Source organism: Canis aureus, chromosome 12 (assembly GCF_053574225.1).
Source record: "Canis aureus isolate CA01 chromosome 12, VMU_Caureus_v.1.0, whole genome shotgun sequence".
Taxonomy (NCBI): domain Eukaryota; kingdom Metazoa; phylum Chordata; class Mammalia; order Carnivora; family Canidae; genus Canis; species Canis aureus.
In genome coordinates this window covers 5,378,216-5,400,674 of record NC_135622.1, presented here as the reverse complement: position 1 = coordinate 5,400,674, position 22,459 = coordinate 5,378,216, and the positions used below count along the sequence as shown (strand labels likewise).

The 22,459-nt window shown below is 36.2% G+C and overlaps 1 protein-coding gene and 1 long non-coding RNA gene across 5 annotated transcripts in view; one reads left to right on the top strand and one right to left on the bottom strand.

Annotated features, from left to right (window-relative positions):
- Positions 1-3,195: 3,195 nt before the first annotated feature.
- Positions 3,196-12,863, bottom strand: LOC144280415 (uncharacterized). The gene is made up of 3 exons (XR_013348835.1): positions 12,534-12,863; positions 5,920-12,011; positions 3,196-5,877 (listed from the first exon to the last, which is right to left on the bottom strand). It is a non-coding gene; the product is annotated as an uncharacterized LOC144280415 (long non-coding RNA).
- Positions 12,864-12,877: 14 nt separating this feature from the next.
- Positions 12,878-22,459, top strand: part of VPS45 (vacuolar protein sorting 45 homolog) — a 74,328-nt gene continuing 64,746 nt past the window's right edge. For 2 of the 4 annotated variants that reach the window (XM_077842440.1, XM_077842438.1), the window contains exons 1-7: positions 12,879-13,107; positions 13,745-13,879; positions 16,721-16,781; positions 20,325-20,404; positions 21,451-21,519; positions 21,641-21,778; positions 22,280-22,390. In XM_077842440.1, the coding sequence (XP_077698566.1) occupies positions 13,015-13,107; positions 13,745-13,879; positions 16,721-16,781; positions 20,325-20,404; positions 21,451-21,519; positions 21,641-21,778; positions 22,280-22,390 (687 nt within the window). In that variant the 5' untranslated portion in view covers positions 12,879-13,014. Of the gene's footprint in view, positions 13,108-13,744; positions 13,880-16,720; positions 16,782-20,324; positions 20,405-21,450; positions 21,520-21,640; positions 21,779-22,279; positions 22,391-22,459 lie in introns of all 4 variants that reach the window. The other 2 variants (XM_077842437.1, XM_077842439.1) reach the window with 2 other exon arrangements.

Sequence of the window (22,459 nt, the reverse complement as noted above, 5' to 3'; positions counted from 1 at the left end):
AAGACAAAGATGAATTAATACCTTTCTTACAGCTTTTCTATAACCTGCCCGTAAAATCACTGAGACTTGGGGTCTTTTCTTCTCCTTAAATTTTTTTTTCAATTGTAAATTGAAAATAAATAAAATTTACCATCTTAACCATCTTTAAGTGTACAGTTCAATGAAGTATATTCACATCATTGTGCTCTTTTCCTTTCAAATACATTTATTTTACTATTCCTTTCACTATTCTTGTTTTAAATACATTTCTTTTACTTTCTAACTGCTTCTATGGTTAGTGGGCTATTAGATTCTCTACCTCTTTTTTTGGGTTACCTCTGGCTTGTATTTCCCAGAAATTCCCAGATTTTAAATGTATTGCTCTAAAGCAGTACACAGTAAATTCTTATGCTTTCTAAGTCTTCACTATTTCTGTGATTATGTCCTCTTTCCATCACCAATGTTGCTTTTTTGGTTTCCTCTCCTCCATCTTTTTTTCTCTTTTCATCAGACTTTTCTGTTTTGTTGGTCTTTCCAGGAAATCAGTTTGGATACACTAATCAAGTATATGTTTGACTGTTTGTTTGTTTTAAGATTTTATTTATTTATTTATTTATTTGTTTGTTTGTTTGTTTGTTTGAGAGAGAACACAAGCAGGGGGAATGGCAGAGGGAGAGGGAGAAGCAGACTTGCCACTGAGCAGGGAGCCAGACTGGACTAGTATTTCTTTCCTAAGACCCTGGATCATGACATAAGCCAAAGGCAGATGCTTAACCGACTGAGCCACCCAGGCACCCCAATTGTTTTTTACTTCATCATCTCTTCATTCCATAGCTCTGCTTTTTTAGGTTTATTGTTGATGTTCTTTGCCTAGCTTATTGAGTTCAATGTTTGGTTCATTGATTAACATCCATATTTCATGTTTTCTAAGTGCATTTCTAAAGTTGAATGTTTTCTTTATAATACTACTTCCTCTACGCTGTAGGCTTTGCTATGTAATATTCTCTGTGTTGTCTTCAATTTCAATTTTTACTTTCAACCCAAGTTACTTATTATAAGGGTTCTGTTTACCTTGCAAGCAGATAGTATTGTAGGGTATTTTTTAGCTACTTCTTTTTGGCTATATATATATATATATATATATATATATATATATCCTTCCACCCTCTCCTCACACTCATTTCCACCCAGAGATCCATTCCCCCACTTTGGAACAAACTACTCCCAACACCTGTCCCATCTGTTGGCCTAAAGATCTGCATACCCTCTCCAGCCTGTGGACCTCACATTCATTTCACCCTGCTCTGTCTTGTAAGGGTCATTCTAAACATTTGTCTTTCTCACCAGCTGAGGCCTTTTGGGAAGGATTTCAGAGATCTGTTATACAACGTTTTGAAACAGTATTTCTCAAAGGGAGGTCCAGAGGACTGTTGCATCAGAATTATCATGTGATACTAATTAAAAGTAGAGTTTCCAGAGCTTCATCTCAGATTTATTAAGTCAGAATCTCTATTTTTAACAAGCATCCCAAGTGCATCTATTCTAGCACATTAAAGTTTAACAACTATTGCTCTATATGATACCCTGCTAAGCTTCAGCAAGTTCAGAGTATGTCAGCCAGGTAGGAAGACTCTAAGAACCATGTCATATAAAGAATATTGAAGAAATCCAGGATGTTTAAAGCTAGAAAAAAGACTTGGTGGGGGGGGCAAATGGGTGGCTTAGTGGTTGAACATCTGCCTTTGGCTTTGGTGGTGATCCTAGGGACCTGGGATTGAGTCCCACATCAGGCTACCTGCAGGGAGCCTGCTTCTCCCTCTGCCTATGTCTCTGCCTCTCTCTGTGTCTCTTATGAATAGGTGAATAAAGTCTTCTAAAAAAAAGGACTTAATGGGAAGAACACAAGAGATGTTGCTCATATGGAAGATACTTTAATTGTATTTCATATAGCTTTTATTTTTAAAGATTTATTTATTTTAGAGGGACAGAGTAGGGGAAGGGACATCAGGAGAGGTAGAGAGAGAATCCTCAGGCAGACTCCCCATTGAGTATGGAGCCCATCACAAGGGTCTATCCCCTAAGATCATGACTCAAGCCAAAATCAGGAGTTGGCTACTTAACCTACTGAGCCTCCCAGGCACTCCTCCATATAGCTTTTAAAGGGTAAGTCCAAAGGGTAAAAATTAGACAGAGACAGATTTGGCTCTAACATAAGGAATAGATTTTTAATAATTTGAACTCTTCAAAAATGGAATAGCCTTCTTATGGATTAGTGAGTTCGCTCTGATTTGGACATATCTAAGCAGATAATAAATGACTTTGTGTCAGAGATGAAGAGAGACTTTTATATCAGACCAGATGACTTCTACACTCCCTTTCACTTCTTAGGATTCTTAAGATTCTCTAATTTTAGGTTCATGAGCTCAGTAAGAGTCATAATCATTATAACATTTCCAAATGATACAGGAAGCCTGTTTCTTCATAGTGAAGGATCCAGAAATATTTGGTAGATTTAATACAACATCTACAAAAATTGGTGTGAAAAAAGAAGTCTTACACAATTATGTTTTTTTTCAAATTTGAGAGTTGTTAAAGGTTTATTTTAGATCATATTTCTGCACATATATGTGATGGCTAATCTCATTCTGAGAGTTAAAAACACAAAACTTATCAAAATCAGGTGTGCAGTGACCAAAAAAAACTCATTCATTCAAGGATGTGTGGCAAAGAAAACTACTTAGAACAACCCAATATTACTATCTGTCTATAAAATAACTCATCTATACTCTTTCCATTTTCATAAAAGGGAAAAAAATGTAAGTTTAAAATTTGAAGCAGACCGGGCCAGGCACCTGGCTGGCTCAGTCAGAAGAGCTTGGGACTCTTGAAATCAGGGTAGTGAATTTAAGCCCCATGATGGGTGTAGAGATTACTTAAATAAAACTTTTAATAAATAAATAAAATTTGAATCAGAGACTAGATGTATTAATCTGTGAAAATGGTTCTTCTATTGTGTGCCTTTATTATTTTTATTATTTTTATTTTTTATTTATGATAGGCACACAGTGAGAGAGAGAGAGGCAGAGACACAGGCAGAGGGAGAAGCAGGCTCCATGCACCGGGAGCCCGATGTGGGACTCGATCCCGGGTCTCCAGGATCGCGCCCTGGGCCAAAGGCAGGCGCCAAACCGCTGCGCCACCCAGGGATCCCTATTGTGTGCCTTTAAAGTGATTTTTAAAAAAGATTTTATTTATTTATTCATGAAAGACACAGAGAGAGAGGCAGAGACACAAGCAAAGAAGCACAGAGAGAGAAGCTCCATGCAGGGAGCCTGGGTGGTACTCGATCCTGGCATCCTGGCACCGCAGGATCATGCCCCGGAGCGAAGGCAGGCATTTAACCTCTGAGCCACCCAGGCATCGGTCCCTAAAGTGATTTTTAAAAAGAAATAAACTAAAAAAAAAAAAAAAAAAAAAAAAAAGAGAGAAAGAAAGAAACTCAGTATTACAATAGATAAATTATATATCACTATATTTATGTGTAGTTGTAGCTATGATTCCTTAAACAAAAATTATCCAGCAGTGCCAAGGGATATCAGTAATAACATCAAGGATTTTTAGATTCAGATTTCAAATTCTTGTCGAAAGAAGTTAACACTTGTTTTTAAACTAGCTTCTCAAAATTAGAAATATTATTCAACAGATACATACCAAAGTTGAAGAAAAGTTTTGGGAAAAGGAGACAAAACGCATTGTGAATTTTCTAGAGAATTCTGCCAATATTAGATTTAAATGTTTTATTTTTTTATTTTTTTTTAGATTTAAATGTTTTAATCAGATAGTAACTTAATTGCTTTCACCTTATACCTTATATCATCTCCAATTTGTCTTGTTACAGTTCTGCCTATGTTAAGTAACAAAAACAAACTAATCATATATCTTGCATAATCAGTATGTTGTAACATTAAGATCAGACTAATAATACAAATCCACTTCACCGCTAATTTTTAAACTTCCTGCAATCCTACAGTAAGTCCTCAAGAATATAAAAATGTAAACAAAAAAGCTTTCTAGTTATTTTACAGAAGGTATAAACACCAACTACAAAGAGATATAAGGTAATTTAATTAACATGATTATAAAAGCATTTCTAATAAAGCAGAGGAAATAATTGTGTTGCTTGTAGTTTTACTCTGAGTTACTCTAGAGGCAAATCCCTATTATGGAAAAACAATAAATGCAAAGCATGTTTACCTTTTGAATATTGTTCTAGCCTTCCCCTTTCCCCAATCCAAACAACCTGTTCTTAATTCCTATAGCACACAGGATGGATTGGAAAAGAAAGAAGCTAAAAGTTGGCTATTGCAGTGTTTTAGATGTGTGGTATATGCATGATGTAGTCACAGATGAAATGAAGGAGCAAAGGCTACTTCTCCTCAGTTAATGGCAGCTTCATCCCACCAATTGTTAAGGCTAAGTCTTGCTGAGACTCCTCTCTCACATATCCTTTATTTTAACCATCAGCTAATACTGTCACAGTCTCCAGGATCCAACCACTCCCTCGCTATTTCCATCTCCCTGGCTAAAACCTCATATCGCTCAACTGGATTATTGTAAATGCTCCTAACTAGGCTCCCTGCTTTTTACCTTTGCCCTCTGCAGTTTATTCTCAACCCAATAGCCAAACTGATCCTCTCCTTAAAGATCTCCAGGGATTTCCATCACATTCAAAATAAAAGTCAATGCCCTGACAATAGAGTCCTGAACACACTATTTCCAATGATCTATCTTTGCCCCTCACCATCTCAGCCCCAGCTATACTGGCCACTTTGAGCTTTTATGAACAGGCCATATCTACCTCAAAAGTTTTGCAATTGCTCTTCCTTTTACTTGGAAGATTCTTTATTTAGAGATCACATAGCTTATTCCTTTAACCTCCTTCAGGTTTTTGCTCAACGTCTACTTTTTTTTTCCAGTGAATGATTCTCTGACTATCCTATCTATAACTGCAAATCTTACACATCCCCATAGCCACCATCTCCCTTTTTAAACCTGTTTTGCTCTTCTCTGTAGAATTTATCATTATCTAATTACCATAAATTTTACTTATTTCTTTGTCTGATTGTCCTAAGATTGTAAACTTCATGAGGTTAGGAATTTTGTCTGTTTTATTCAATGCTGTATTTTCATAACTAGCACATAGTAGGTGTTCAGAAAATGTTAGTTTAAAGAACAAATACCCTCCACAAATCTTCGATAGTAACCAGTGTTGAGAATTAGCTGCTTCCACAGATGCATCTATTGGTGGTGGGGCTTTGTACCAGTGCTAAAGCAGATGCATGACATCGTTAGATTTATATGAATATACTGCTCCCAGAAATTGAACAAGGCACGTACAGTATGTGTATATAAAACAAGAGAATGATTTCTGTATGCAAAATCTACAACACAAGGATTTATGAACTGAGGTTTTCTAGTCCATTCCCTTCATTTGAAAGACAGAGGTCTAGTAAGCTTAAATCATTTCTGAAGCTCACTCAGATATTAGTAGTAAAATATACTATAAATCAGATTACCTGGTTCTCAATTCAGTGTTCTTTTTATTCTACCATGGCAAACTTGAGTTTTCTTCTGACCAGGAATTGAATCCATCTATAGCATCTGAATTCAAATTACTACATCACCAGGAAATAAAGAGTCTAATTTCCCAAAAATTATTCCTAAATTAAGCCATGGTGAGTCTGGATGTTGTTGTATTCTTTCAATAATAATTGGAAATTAAAGGGGGGAAATCACAATTTCACCATTAATTGTATATTTTGTGCCACGAACAGAGGAAATTATCATTTGCAATGTAGTATTCTGTCTAGAAGTATGGATTCTGGCTGGTGTTCACACCTCCAGATTTATTTTTTTTTTATTTTTTTTTTTTTGATACACCTCCAGATTTAAATCCCAGTTTTGTCACTTATTAGTGGAAATCTTCTTATCTCCTTAGGCTTCAATTTTCTCCTTTTTAAAAAGAGGGTAACAGCCCTACTTAGTCATTGTTTGTAAGAATAATGCAAGGAAGTACTCAGCACATAGCCTAACACATACATATTTATATGGACAGATCTGTCAATTGCAACCAGACATGAATAGAAATTATAGTCAGATTTCCATCCTTCAAATTTTAGATGTGACATTATATATATCAAACAAATCTTCCAAATTGAATTCTTGTTGATTTAAACCTTACAGATTTTGTCCAGTTCCTTAAGAAATGAAAAAAGTGGAAAGCAATTTGTGCAACAATTCAATAAGATTTAAAGCAAAAACCAGCAACATTAAACTCAACATTAAACCATTTTCTAATCTATTTTGACCAAAACAATACATTTTCCCCCAATTTTGTAGCCATCACTCAATCTGCCAGCATCAAATGTTAAAAAGCCTCGTTATAACTTCATGGTGGTCCAAGGGCGCCCTCTGTCTGACTATTGAAAAAATTCAAAGCTAAATCAAATACTTTTAGAAAGCTGATGCTTTCTCAAGTAAATACTTAACAATTTTAGGAAGTTAATTCTCTCTAATCATGGCTAGCAGGTAGAAAGAAATAAAAGTCATGTCATTTGTTATGAGAGCTCCAGAACAGTTAAGTCTACATCCCTGTAAATTTACCTGGGAATTTGGAAAGAAAATCCATTATATTTTTCCCAGAATGTATCCAATATCATTCAATAAAACTACTGGCATAAATCATCTGGATACATATTTTGATCTCTTTGTTTATACTGTCCATGTAAAACTCCACATTTTATTTAACGTGCCGTTGTAGAAGTTAGCTCAGTAATGAGTATCACCAACATCAAATATTTATTGGGTAACTTCTGTGTGAAAAGGATAGAAAAAAACAACAACAAATCACTATCCTCAAAGAAATGACAATTGCTTTCTAAAAAAGGATGTGCAGAAGGAATATGTATAAAGAAACATGGTAAAATGCCCAGTGAAAAAGTTATGCTTCTCTAGGGATTTCTGGCTGGCTCAGTCAGAAAAGGATGCAACTCTTGATCTCAGAGTTTGAGTCCCCATGTGGGATGTAGAAATTACTTGAATAAATAAAAATTTTTTTAAAAAGATATGCTTCTCTAAACTTGCTGCTGTGTCATCTTAGAGAAGTTATTCAACTTCTCTGAACCTCAATTTCTCTGTAACATGGAGATGATACCTCAGAGGAAAGTTGCAAAAGCTGGGATATTTGTAAAGGGGGTCGGCTAAAAGCTCAGTAAAAGGTGGTTGCTTTTCTTTATTAATATTATTATGAGATAGGGTGCCTGGGTAGCTCAGTCACTTAAGCATCCAACTCTTGATTTTGGCTTAGATCATAATCTCAGGGTCATGGGATCAAGCCCCAGAGTTGGACTCCGGGCTCAGCTGGAGTCTGCTTGTCCCTTTCCCTTTGCTCCTCCCTCTACTCTCTCTTTCAAATAAATAAACAAAAATTAAAAATATATATATATTTATATATAAAGAGAAATCTTGAATATCCTCCTACGTTAAATTTGTTTCAAATAGGATATTTGAATATTTATCACTAAATATTCTTTTTTTTTTAGAATAACTATTTTTTTAAATTAATTTATTTATTTATGATAGTCACAGAGAGAGAGAGAGAGAGGCAGAGACATAGGCAGAGGGAGAAGCAGGCTCCATGCACCGGGACCCCGATGTGGGATTCGATCCCGGATCTCCAGGATCACGCCCTAGGCCAAAGGCAGGCGCCAAACCGCTGTGCCACCCAGGGATCCCACTAAATATTCTTTCTAGTGAAGAAAAACAAGTAATCTTGATCTAATGCTTGATCAAGTCAATAATGAGTCATTTCTAAAGGGATTATTTCGCTATTAAAAATATAATTAAAATTCCTTTACCACTAATGAAATGTAAGGATTTATAAAAATATGCATTTTCTGGTATTTACTTCATATGGCTTACCTATTCTCTTGAAACATCTAAAATGTTAAAAATAATTTCATCACATTTCATGCTCATTTATGTTTCTGACACAGTAACCCAAGAACAGAATTATGATCATAAAAGCGATCTTAGCAAAATTCTAGTTCAATCTTTTTTTTTAAATGACTTATGCATTTCATTAACATTACACTTCTAAATTGATTTTGTGAATTTTAATAATTTCTTGGGGAGGCAAGCATGTGAAAATGTATTTGTTTATTGCTATTTTTTTAAAGATATTATTTGAGAGAGAGTGAGAGAGAGCACAAGCAGTGGAGCAGGCAGAGGGAGAGGGAGAAGCAGGCTCCCCACTGAGCAGGGAGCCCCTTGCAGATCAATCATGACCTGAGCCAAAGGCAGATGCTTAGCAGACTGAACCACCCAGACGTCCTTATTCCTTTTTTTTTTTTAATTGAGGTATTATCACACATTATGTTAGTTTCAGGTGTATAACATAGTAAATCAACAAGTCTATATGCTATGCTCAGTATAAGCACAGTTACCATTTCTGTGTCAAGTATTTTTATATTCAGTTTGTAATTGGGGAAACTTAAAAACAGTAAAACTTAACACCATTCAAAATATTTGCTAAGAAAAAAGTAACTAAAGCTAGGCTAACAACTACATGTATTATCTCACTTAATAATGTTCATCCCAACTTGAGGTAGGTGTTATTTTCTCCATCTACAAATGAGAAACTGAAACACTGAGTGGTTATGTAACTTGCCAAAGTCCCACTGGTATTCAGCAAAATCAAGTCCACGTTGCCTGATCCAGAGCCTGCACTCTCAACCTCTATATATCCTTCCTATTACTTAAAATTAATCCTCTTAAATATCCATGGATCTGACATAAATAAATGATTAAATAAATGCATGGGAGGAAGAGTATCACTCTATTTTACAGAAGAATGCCACACAATAACTGCAGAAGAAATGAGGAAAATAATTACTATCAGGTAAACACCAATGGTTTCAGGTAGAACTAATAGTGGATTCCAGTTAAAATTTGCAGGTATAACAAGTATGATGAGAACTGGGATATTTGCAATACATCAAGGCATCTCTCCATATGATATTTTTATTTTTGCTTTAAGTATACATTTTTTAATTAAAGTATAATTAACATACAATGTTGCATTCAGGTGTACAGCATATTGATTAGACAATTCTATACATTATTCAATGCTCATAACAGTAAGTCACAGGGATATCTGGGTGGCTCAGCGGTTTAGCGCCTGCCTTCATTCAGCCCAGGGCGTAATCCTGGAGTCCTGGGATCGAGTCCCATGTTGGGCTCCCTGCATGGAGCCTGCTTCTCCCTCTGCCTGTGTCTCTGCCTCTGTGTGTGTGTGTGTGTGTGTGTCTCTCATGAATAAATAAAATCTTCAAAAACAAACAAAAAGAGTAAGTCACCACTCACCACCACATAATATTATTACCACATTGTTAACTATACTCCTTATGTTGTACTTTTCATCTCCATGACTTATTTTATAACTGAAAGTTTTTACCTCTTAATCCTCTTTATCTGTTTTCACATATTTATTAATTACAAGGAGAAAAATAATTTTACAGAGGAGAAACCCAACAGACACCACCTAACCAAACAATCAAAGTTAACATCACCATCAGAAAGATGAAACCACCCAAAGTACTGAATGTGCAGGCAGAATCCTTCATGCAAATAATTTTTTTTAAAGATTTTATTTATTTATTCATGACAGACATAGAGAGAGAGAGGCAGAGACACAGGCAGAGGGAGAAGCAGGCCCCAAGCAGGAAGCCCAATGTGGGACTTGACCCCAGGACTCTGGAATCACGTCCTGAGTCAAAGGCAGATGCTCAACCTCTGAGCCACCCAGGCATCCAGCAAATAATTTTTCCTTTATGATTTAAGGTAATTGTTTTTGCTACCATAAAGTTCAGTACTAAACCACCAACTGTGACAAAAGCTTAACAAACCCTGTTTGATTTGAGGTTGGGTATTCACTAAGCCTCTGAAGTAGCTTGAAGCATATTTCTCCTAAGTTTTGTCTTGGTGAAAATTGTATGGTTCACAATTTATGAAGGAGCAGCCCAATTCTTCCCATCAATACTTCTATTATTGTATAGTAATGCAAGATAAACTTCTGGAAATTATATTGGGAAACTGTAGTTTACAAATTCTGAAATTGGATTATATTTAAAATTTTTCTTGTCAAAGGGGAATAAAATGTCATATGTAAAAAATAAGCTAAAAGTTATACCTACCTTTTGATTTTAAATAATTAAAGCTGAGGGATGCCTGGTTGGCTCAGTCGGTTAGGGGTCTGCCTTCAGCTCAGGTCATGATTCCAGGATCCTGGGACCAAGCCCCACATGGAGCTCTCTGCTTAGCTGGGAGCCAGCTTCTCCCTCTCTCTCTGTCCCCCTGCCACCCCCTCACTCATGCTCTCTCACTCTCTCTTGCTCTCTCTCAAATAAATAAAATCTTTTTAATTAACTAATTAACTAATTAAAGCTGATATTTACTGAGCATTTAGTATGTGCCAGGCACATTTTTTCTGCACATTATTTCATTTAATTCACACAATAGGCTGGCAAACTTTAGAACTATCACAGCATCCTTTAAATCTATAACTATTTTGTACAAAATGTTTATGGAAGCATCTTATCAATGTACAAAATAACACTGCCACTGACATCAATGGAACTTCATGAGCAATGGAATAAATTACTAAGCCTTATCAAAATAGGCATTTTCCTGTTCTTCTAAAGTGTTATAATTGTCCAACTATAAATAAAAGAATGAAGTTTCTTGCCATGTATTATTTACAGGCTGACTACTGTCTAAAAAAGCACAAATTTCATAGACAAGACTTACCTTGTTTTTTCTTAAAAAAATGCATAAAATGGAAAAACAATCCTATACTGAAATCTAAATTATAGGTAAAAGAAAAAGACCAAGTGACAGGAGAGTAGAGGTGAATTTTCAAATATTGATAACTTACAGGATTTCCAGGTGTTTTACTGGTTCATTTTAAATTGTAATGTATTTTAAATATGTTTTAAATTTTAAGTAATATTTTAAGTTAATATTAGAATTCTATACAAATTACATTTTTCTCATTTATAACCACTTTAAAGTTCACATTTTTATTTTTTTAGATTTTATTTATTTATTCATTACAGACACACAGAGAGGCAGAGGCATAGAGGGAGAAGCAGAGGGAGAAGCAGAAGGAGGCAGGGAGCCTGATGCAGGACTTGATCCCAGGACCCCAGGATCACACCCTGAGCCAAAGGCAGATGCTCAACCACTGAGCCACCCAGGTGCCCCTACATTTTCATTTTAATATAACTTTTCTTTTAAAATATAATTCAAAAATGGATTTTTAAAAAGCCCAATGGGAAGTTTTATTTACACGGTAGAAAAAGCAAAAAGAAACACATTCTGCACAATTTCAGAGGTGACAAAAATCCATGGTATTTCAAGAGCTTCTGAGCTCTGCTAAGGGATTTGATAACTGTATATAAAGTGATCTTAACAGCCGGATTAATGTTAATATGGTCTGGGTCTAGTTTTAATTGTATACTTTTTAAAATATAATGAAAGAATGATTTGGTAAGGTCGAACCTATTGATTAAAGTGATCCCAACAAACACTGGTCATTATTTTAGTGGAAATATTTACAAGCAATTTTAGTTTCTGATTTGTGTTGTTTTTTTGTTTTGTTTAGATTTTATTTATTTATTAACGAGAGGCACAGAGAGAGGCAAAGACACAGGCAGAGGGAGAAGCAGGCTCCATGCAGGGAGACTGATGCGGGACTGATCCCAGGATCCGGGGATCATGACCTGAGCCGAAGGCAGAGGCTCAACCGCTCAACCGTTGAGCCACCCAGAAGTTGTTTATTATCTTCCTGATTTTTTAATTCCGTAGGGTAAAGGTGTAGAAAAACTAACATTTTCCCTCCTTTTCGAGAAATGGCAAAACGGAGAGACCTTCGGGGTATTAAACACAAATGCAGTCATTTAGAAGTTGATGACCTTAAAAAAAAAAAAAAAAAAGAAGTTGATGACCTTAAGATTCATTTTGTGGCTACGTTTTTGTTGTTCCTTAAGCCAAAACGTGAGTTTCCCCCTAAAATTCTCACGCTACATTGCTCAGCTCCCCTGATACGTGCCCCTGCCCATTTCTGACTCTCGCCTGGGCTTCTGCCCGCAGGTTCAGCGCCCCAGGTCACCGCACGCGCTCCGCGGCAGACCGCGGAGGCCAACCGCCCAGGGCGCCCAACTCGGGGCCCCACCGCCTCACCCTCTCCCTCGCCCCCCGCAGGCCTTCGGGGGCCGACTCAGCTCCCTGCCCTGGGCGGGGTCTGGGGCCTCCCCAGAAACATCCCTCAAAGGCATTCTCTTTCGTACGCTCTTCCAACAAATATTCCCTTTCAGGAGCCCCTCGGTCTGCAGAAAACCAACTCGGGCCTCCCTTGGCAGAACTGTCCTGGCCTTGTTCACGACACGGTGAAGCCAGGAAGGGCGAATCCGACCATTACTTAGCCAACACCTTACCGAGCGGCCGGGAGCACCACACCATCCCTCTTCCCTTAATTCCTCACGGGCCACCCGAGTATTCATGGCAAATAGTGACCGCGGTCACCCTCTGCCGTTCCTGCCTCCGAGCCAGCCCTGTGTCAAGTTCCTCCACCCGGCGAGCGGGTACCCTGTCCCCAAGCCAGCAGAACAGGCTTCGGCCGCAGCCGGGCACTCCGGACCCAGGCCCATAGCGGTCGGGAGCCAGGCCTCAAGACACCACCAGGCTGGGGGTGGGCATGTTATCACTTCCGAGAGGGAAGGGGGGACGGGTCTCCGCTGGCACCGGCCCGGCTCAGCGGAACTACAACTCCCAGCACCCGAGGAGATGCCCGGATTTCCGGAAGCCGGAGCCCAGCGGGGAGGAAGCAGCTGAGAGCCGGCCAAGAGGCCCTGGGTTAATTTAGCAAGAAAAAAGGGGACCAGAAGGGCTGTGGGGCTCCGCCGTCCGTTCGCCACCATGAACGTGGTTTTTGCTGTGAAGCAGTACATTTCCAAAATGATAGAGGACAGCGGACCGGGTATGAAGGTACTTCTCATGGATAAGGAGACGGTGAGTTTGCTTTTGCTCAGTATGTGAGGGAATCCTCCCTCCTCATAGCTACTCCCGCTCCACCGTAGGGTTTAGGATTTAACTAAGAATTTTGAAGCGAGGGTCGGTCCTGTGTGAAACTGAAAGGTTGTATGCAGCTTGTCTACTGTGTTGTCAATGTAAATTGCTCTATTGCCAGAGGTTTTTCCTCCCCCGCCACCCCCGCCCCCTCAACGACTTACTGGAATCAGAAGGCCTTTCCTAAATGTCTCTGCCAAAAAATAATATGTGAGACAGGGCACTTGGAAGACTTTTATTTCTACTCAGGCTTGTTTCTAAAATACAGCTGTTAGTGCTCGAGCTGAGACGATAGGCTATTATTTGTTGGTCAAAATTATTTTTTTAAAAAAACACTATAAGGTGATGGAAAAAATTTTTTCGAAATTTATGGATTCTCCGTGTTCAGAGAGAACATGTTTTTCATGTACATGTTCCGGTACATTACCTACATGTTCTGGATGCTCAGTAAATGTTATTACATACGTTAATATTTATGTTATCCAGCCAAGTATAAATGAAAAAAAATTTTAAGTCTTAAATGTTGCTGCTTGTTCATATTATTTTTGACTAGCATAATATGAGTTCTTTTTCTTTACAGACTGGCATAGTGAGTATGGTCTACACACAATCAGAGATTCTTCAGAAGGAAGTTTACCTTTTTGAACGCATTGATTCTCAAAATCGAGAGATCATGAAACACCTGAAAGCAATTTGTTTTCTTCGACCTACGAAGGTACTGAGCTGTCATTTGCCCAGGCAAATACAGAATATGATGATCTGAAAGCATGAAGAAAGCAAAATAAATTTGTATTACCATTTGTGGCATCATAATTACCCTGGTTCATCAGAGTTATAACCTTGACTCCCCTTCTTTCCACATTTCAGTTTACTCCTTTCAGTCAATTTTTCCTCCAAGATGCCTTCTAGGTTCTTGGCTACTTGGTTCTAACAGAGACCACATCACTTTATTCCTGGATTAACCTCCATACTATCACACTGAACACCATTGCCACTTAATCCTATATACTTATATACTTATGTATGTACACCAATATCTTGAGTTTATATCATTTTATTCACATCTATACACAGGAACATAATGGCTTGATTTTACTGCCATAATTAAATCAATATTCAGTAGTCCAGCCCTCGAATCCCTCCTTGAGCTGGTTTGGTCTGCCCTTATGTATCCAGCCTCCTCTGTTCAATCTCTGCTCCTCTACTATAGCCAACTAGGCCTTTTTTCACCCCTCTACATGCTCAATCCTCTTCTCTATTTGTACTCTTCCCCTAATTAAAGGTTCTTTAGCCTTCTATCCATTTCATCCATCATTTTCTAAGTCTGGCTTGAGTCTTCCTGTAAAAATCCTGTACTATTTCAATCTTATTTTTGTATACTCTCTTTATATTCATGATCTTCAACTCCAATTGCACTCTTTGACAATGCTTGTATATTACGTACTTTCTGAAATATAAATCTGACCGTGTTACCACCACTTGAAATTTGAATGACTTCTCATTGTTTTTATGCTAAAGGCAGAACTCCTTAATTATGGTTCTGTGTGATCTAGTTCCACTAGTTCCACATACCTACAGCCTCATTTCAAACCATTCCCCCTTTTATTCTTAGCCACATTAATCTTTCAGTTCACTTTATTCCATCATGCTCCAGGACCTTTGCATAGGCTCTTCCCTCTGTTTGAAACTTCTTTACTTCCTTCAGCAAATCTTCCCTGGTTTTGTTGACCAAGTCAAACCCCCCTCTTATAAGTACTTATCACACCAATATCTTCTCCCTGTTGCTTGTCATAGTTGAAGTTTTATATCGTTTGATTAATGCCTATCTTACTAGCAATAAGCTCAATGAGAGCAGAGATGGTATCTGTTTTTTTCACACTATTATGCCTTCTACATAGTGGACCTCAGTAAATAATTCCTGAATTAATTAACATATTAATACTGCGTTAGAGTTATTTTCAGTTGTTTCACATTTGTGGCTCATATGAAATTTTGTTGCTGAGAGGGATCTTAGAGATTATCTATTCCAACATTTCCTAAGATTTTTCATCAGAGAAACATCTTTCACAATTATATACATATACTCTCTCAAACTAAAAATGTATTCCTTAAAAATTATTTTCTTTGATTATATTATAAAGTTAATTTAAATGTATTTTTTAACCTAAATGGCAATTTTAAAAACCTTTTTCCTATTTAAAAAGCAATGTGCATTGCTTAAATTACTTTTAATTCTCTAAGGAAATGTATGTATTTTTTTTTAAACATTCAAAACTGTATTTCATGTTTGGACTGGGGATCAAATTCATATAGAAATTTAACTATGTGTTAATGGTATCAAAAATAGATTAAAACCTGCATTATGATCTTCTGTAATTGGAATGCTTATGTTTTGACCATATAAAAATCAACTTCTTTTTACTTCTAAATTTCACATTTTATTTTTATTCTTTTTAAAGATTTATTTATTTTATTTGAGCAAGAGAGGAAGTGTGAGTGGGGGGGAGGGGCAAAGAGAGAGAGAGAGAGTCTCCAGCAGACTCCCTGCTGAGTGTGGAGCCTGACCTTGGGCTTTATCTAATAACCCATGAGATTGTGACCTTGAGCCAAAATCACAAGTAAGGCACTTAACCAAATGAGCCATCCAGGTGCTACTCATTTTTTATTTTTAAATAACTATATGAGGGCAGCCGGGATGGGTCAGCGGTTTAGCACCACCTTCAGCCCAGGGCGTGATCCTGGAGTCCCTGGATCGAGTCCCACGTCGGGCTCCCTGCATGGAGCCTGCTTCTCCCTCGGCCTGTGTCTGCCTCTGTCTCTCTCTCTGTCACTCACTCACTCATGAATGAATAAATAAATAAATAAATAAATAAACAAAATATTTTTGAAAAATAAATAAATAATAATATGAAAGGTCAGCCTGCTTTTTACAGAAATCTTCATAAACATTACAGTGGTGCAGTCTTAGGTCCTGATAAATTAAAAGCCAAAGTGAATACAATTAAGTGTATTTTCTCTTGAATATTGATTTTTTTAAGATTTTGTTTATTTAGTCACGAGAGACAACGGAGAGAGAGCAGAGGCTCCATGCAGGGAGCCCTATGTGGGACTCAATCACGGGATCTCGCCCTGAGCTGAAGGCAGATGCTCAACCACTGAGCCACCCAGGCATCCCTGAATGTTGATTTTTTTAAAGAACTAGAAACATCTAGATATTCTAAGAATTTTGATTAGATGAGTAATTTATAGACAAGCAGCCTGAGGCAAATTTATAGTTGTTATCAATTTTATGTTGTACTTCAACATTTGTGTTTTTAATATTTTTACATCTTAATTTGGCCAAGGTGATGCAGCTACATAATTTTATAGATGATTCCTGATCATTATATTTAACATACCTCTTTTTCTCTGCCAGCCTTCATCCTCATAACATACATTTAAATCTAGACCTCAGCACTCGATGGACTCTCAATAAATACTTAAATAAGTCAAAAGACAATATTTATTATTCTTTAACTTAAACAATTCTCACATATTATTTGTTTATTTTTTCTAGGAGAATGTGGATTATCTGATTCAAGAGCTCCGGAGACCAAAATACAGTATATACTTTATTTGTAAGTATATTATTTCACCCATTCCATCATCAAACTATCCTAGCTAGTTTGTTCTATTGGGCACTACATATCATCAATAAGTTAACTGAATTCATTACTATACAATTCTGATTTCTTTATATCCTTTCAAAATATTAAAAGTCATGTGACCATTCTATTTTAGAGAGCTAAGTGTGATTTTTTTTCATTATTGATTGATTAAGTGAAAATTGCTTTTTTAAGTTTTACTTTACCTATCAAGATTCTTTGTATGTCAAAAATTATAAGTAGCCAAATTTCACATCCTACCTCTGCAAAAAAAAGAAAAAAGCATTTATTTATTTGTATTTTATACTTTTATGAACTGAGGCATAGAAGCTGATTATTTACTTGGAGGAGGATATGCTTGAATTTGTTGGAAAAGCAGAGATTTACTTACATTCCAGATGAAAACATTCCACTTCCCTTTGCCACTTTATTTAATACTTGAAAGTACAAGTTATCTGGTAGGTATCTCTTATGTATATAACTTTTTTTTGGTGGTGGGGGCAGAGTCCTGGAAATAAATTAGGTTTGTGGTTACTATACATTTTATATGATTTTTTTTTTTTTGATGTAATACATTCTGTTTGTAAGTTACATGTATTCTCCTCTAGATGTCATTATTGATCCTTATGGGATTAGTTGGTATACTTTATTTGGTGCCATTTCCAAAACCAAGGACAAACCTTAATTCTCAGTATGTAGGGCATTTGAGAAATTTTATTTTTTATTTTTTTTAAAGATTTATTTATTTATTTATTTATTTATTTATTTATTTAAAATTTCTCAAATGCGGCGGGGATCCCTGGGTGGCTCAGTGGTTTAGCGCCTGCCTTTGGCCCAGAGCAATTGCTGGGCCATATGCTAGTTCCATGTTTAGTGTTTTAAGAAACTGCTAAGTGTTTTCTAGAGTGACCATACCATTTTACTTTCCACCAGCAATGTACAGGTGATCCAGTTTCTTTGTATCCTTTTTTTTTTTTTTAAAGACTATTTATTTATCTGACACAGAGACAGCATAAGAGGGGGTAGGGAACGGGAGAGGGAGAAGCAGGCTCTCCACAGAGTAGGGAGCTCCATGTGGGGCTCAATCCCAGGACCCTGGAATCATGACCTGAGCGAAGGCAGATGTTTAACTGACTGAGCCACCCAAGTGCCTCAAGTTTTTTTTTATCCTTATGAGCATTTGGTGTTGCTCTTAGTTTTTATTTTAGCCATTCTGATAAGCATGTAGTCACTGAAGTATTTTTGTCTGATCACAAGCTAGGTACTTAGAAAAATGTAGAAACTTGTACTTAGTGACATATATATACATATATATGAGAAATTCCCTGTGTTTCAAATTTAAGACATATAATGGAATCACTTCTTGTGCTGAGTCTCAGTTAAAAATTGAGTAGGTCATAAGATGAAAGACTCCTTTTTCCTCTAAAGAGAGTTCTTTGATGCAGCAGTTGAGATTAGTAACCAATAATCTAATGTTTATTCTCCTGGTTCTAAAGATTATTTGATTTGCGCTATGAATCTATGAAGTAGAAGATAAAAATTATATAAAGGTAGCATTAAAGCCTAGGAAATACAGACTCTTGGAACTTGGATAAAGCAATCAATTTCACAATTTTATTTGATTAAAATAAACTAAATGAGTTTGTATGTAGTGATTTTATTCATTACAACCTTTCAGCACAATTTATATCATCACTAACCTGGCCTTCTGCTGCTGACTTCACTTATTTATAATTTTTGTATTTTTATGTCTACTAAAAATATTGTATAATAGGCTTCTCCCTTTATTAAAAAAAGAACTCTCTATTATGGAAGTTTTCAAATGTATACAAATAGTATAATAAATCCTAATGTGCCCATCACCCAATTTCAAAAGTTACTTTGCCATGGCCTATTTTGTTTTAGCTATATTGCCACCTAATCCTCCACCAACATTATTTTGAAGATCTAAGACTTAGGAGTTCATTCCTAAATATTTCAGTATACATCTCTAAAACACAAGGACTCATTTTTTAAAATACCGTTATTATAAGCAATGAATAAAATAAAATACCATTATTATATCTAAATAATGAAAAATAGTTCCTATTTTCAAATACTCAATGTTAAAATTTCAGATTCCCTTAATGGTTTGGTTTTGTTTTGTTTTGTTTTGTTTTGTTTTGTTTTCTCACTGCTTTGGATTTGAATTATGATCATAATAGCCACACATTGATACGTTAAGTTTCTTTAGTCTTCTATAGGTGTTTTCTTTGTCTCTCTCCATCTCTCTCTCTCTCTCTCTCTCAAGTGCAATTTATTTATTGAAAAAACTATATTGTTCTGTTAAAGTTTCTCACACCCTGCCTCTTGCTGATTGCATCCCCATAGGATTGTTTAACATATTCTTTGTAGTTTAAAATACTCATGGGGCACCTGGGTGATGCAGTCCATTAAACATCAAAATATCAACTCTTGTTTTCTGCTCAGGTCTTGATCTCAAGGTTATGGGATCGAGCTCCACTTCCAGCTCTGCACTCAGTGTAGAGTCTGCTTGAGATTCTCTCGCCCTCTCCCTCTGCCCTTTCTACTCATGTGCATGCACGCTCTCTTGCTCTCTCTCTCTCTCTAAAATAAATAAATCTAATTAGTAAATAAACAAAATATTCCTCTAGCCTCTAGTTCTGTAAATTGGTACTTGGATATAGAAGCTTAATTAGATTTAGATTTGATTTCTTTTTGGCAAGAATATTTCATTGTCAGTGTTGTGTGCTTTCATTGATGGTCTCTTACTGTGATATTAGCATCAGTTGATGCTCAATGCCTAGGTTCATCCATTGATGCACTAGGGGTTGATAAAAATGATGATGTTTCAATCATCATTTTCATTCCTTCTTTGGTTTTTAGCTGGAATATTTCCATAAAGAGAAATTTCCCCTCATCTACTATTTGGTTATCTGTTGTATAGTTTTGTATATAAAAGAATAAAAGCATTATATGGTCTCATTCATTTGGGGAATATAAGAATTAGTGAAAGGGAATAAAGGGAAAGGAGAGAAAATGAGTGAAAATATCAGTCAGGGTGACAAAACATTTGAGACACCTAACTCTGGGAAACGAACAAGAGGTAGTGGAAAGGGAGGTGGGCAGGAGGTTGGGGTGACTGGGTGATGGGCACTGAGGGGGGCACTTAACGGGATGAGCACTGGGTGTTATGCTATATGTTGGCAAATTGAACTCCAATAAAAAAAATAAAAAATAAAAATAAATGAAAGCATAAAAGCTTACTTCTTTCCTTTTATTTGCTATTTTCAATATAATGACGTGGTTCCCTGGCATCGTCCACTACCTTCACAGTGGTCTTTTTTTTAAGTATTATTTTGAACTTACAGATTTAAATATATTTGTGCTACTCATTTTATTTTGAAGGTGTTCAACTTTGACATATACCACAATGTATACATTAGGCTCTTTTATGTCTAATTGCAACAAAAGTGATCTCCTTGGAGTCAGCCACAGCTCATATGTCTGTTTCAGATTTCAGTAATGTGATCAGCAAGAGTGATGTGAAGTCATTAGCTGAAGCTGATGAACAAGAAGTTGTGGCTGAGGTTCAGGTAAACCTATTGGTCCTCTAGCACATCTCTTATATTGGCCCTTTTTAAAGATTTGAGTCTAACAATTAGACAGTCTGTGCTGTCTCAGAAGAAGAGATCAGATATAAATTGGTCAGACATAAATGTGCATTGCACCAAACTATACTCATATTTAGAAACTCTGTAAGAAGTATCACATTGGGAACAGAATTAAAGGATTCAGTGGAAATGAGATTGGATTGGTACTGGATCCTACTTAACGGATAGGGAGGGTTTCACAGGGTTGGGAACAGAGTCAGATGTATTCTATGCTAGTTTTATGAACCACATTATAAGAATGTTCATCTACAGGGCTATGTCTGATTGGAAAAGAATAGGAAGTAAAGAATATGAATGAGGTTTGTTAAAGTTCTGTTTGTGTTTATAAAGCAGACTTTTGTCATTAGGTTAAAACTTGGTAACTCCTAAATATTCTGCATGCTATATAGTACATCACATCAGAACGTATCATGTTATCTTTTATTTCTTAAATGCTTTAGTGTTCTTGAATACATTTATATAGATGTTTGAATATATTTATCACTTAAGTGAAGAATAGGGCAGCAAATAAATAAGTTTTGGATTTTCAGAAGGATGTGCTAGATGATAAATGAATAAAAATTTTAAGTCATATTCTCCCTCATGAGAATACACTGGACAAAAAAAAAATACACCAGACAGCGACGTTCTTTCTCATCTTTGTGTAACAATGTATACCCTATAGCAGGGTCTTATTTTTACTAATTGTTAAGTGTTCACAGAGGTCTCTAGAAATGTAATATATATACTTCTACAACTTTGCTTTTTGTTTTTTAAAAGATTTATTACTATTGTTACTGTTTTAGAATTATTTTATTCCCCCACATTAACTATTGCTACTCAGTTATTAAGTTTTGTATGTCTTTGACACCTGCACTTCCTCAAATTTGATTATATCATATAGTATTATGTTGCATATGAAGATATTACTGTTATGATACAGCTGGAATTTATGAAATAACTGACTGATCTTGGTGCTTTGTTTGCAGGAATTTTATGGTGATTATATTGCTGTGAATCCACATTTGTTTTCCCTCAATATTTTGGGTTGCTGCCAGGTATGGAAGGAAAGGATAAAAAAATAAGTTTATTTATCAGGTGGGAATTAATTCAGCAAGTATTGGACTTGTAAGAAAAAAATTCAAATATTTTCTCTGAATATACATTTTTAACAAAAAGGGTAGAAATTGGGATCCAGTCCAGCTATCCAGAACAACTCAAGGATTGACAGCTCTCCTTTTATCTCTGAAGAAATGTCCCATGATTCGTTATCAGCTTTCATCAGAGGCAGCAAAGAGACTTGCAGAATGTGTTAAGGTATGGCTTCCCCTATCCCCAGTACCAAAACATTAAGACCATTCATTTCCTTATCGTATTTCAGAAACTATAGCAATATTTTATCTATAACCAAGGAAGTCCCTCTCTGTGTCTCTCATGAATTAATAAGGAAAATCTTTAAAAAAATAAAAATAAAATATAAAAAAAAATAAAAAAAATATAACCAAGGAAGTGATGTGTTGGGTTTACTGGCAAAGAGGTAGATCTTTGTAATAAAAAATCAAAAGCAACACATTAGAACTAAAATTCTTAGGCTTAACTCAGGAAACATTTGCAAGCTAAGTAAGTTAAATACTTATTTTGATCCTAACTTCTTAAACAGGATGCTACCAAACTTTGTCAAGCTTTTGAATCCTTTTCTGAAGGCCTATGAAGGTGCAAAGAACTGTTGTTAAATGTGTTTTTTATGTATTAATTTTGTTTATTATTTTTGTCTGCAACTAACTGGTTGACCAAACCATCTATCTCTCTCATCCACAGCAAGTAATAACTAAAGAATATGAACTGTTTGAGTTCCGGCGGACTGAGGTGCCTCCATTGCTGCTTATTTTAGATCGTTGTGATGATGCCATCACCCCATTGCTAAACCAGGTGCAGAACCCTTTATTAGCATAATAGAAGCATGATTTCAAGTGGTATTCATCAAAATGCAGATGTGGA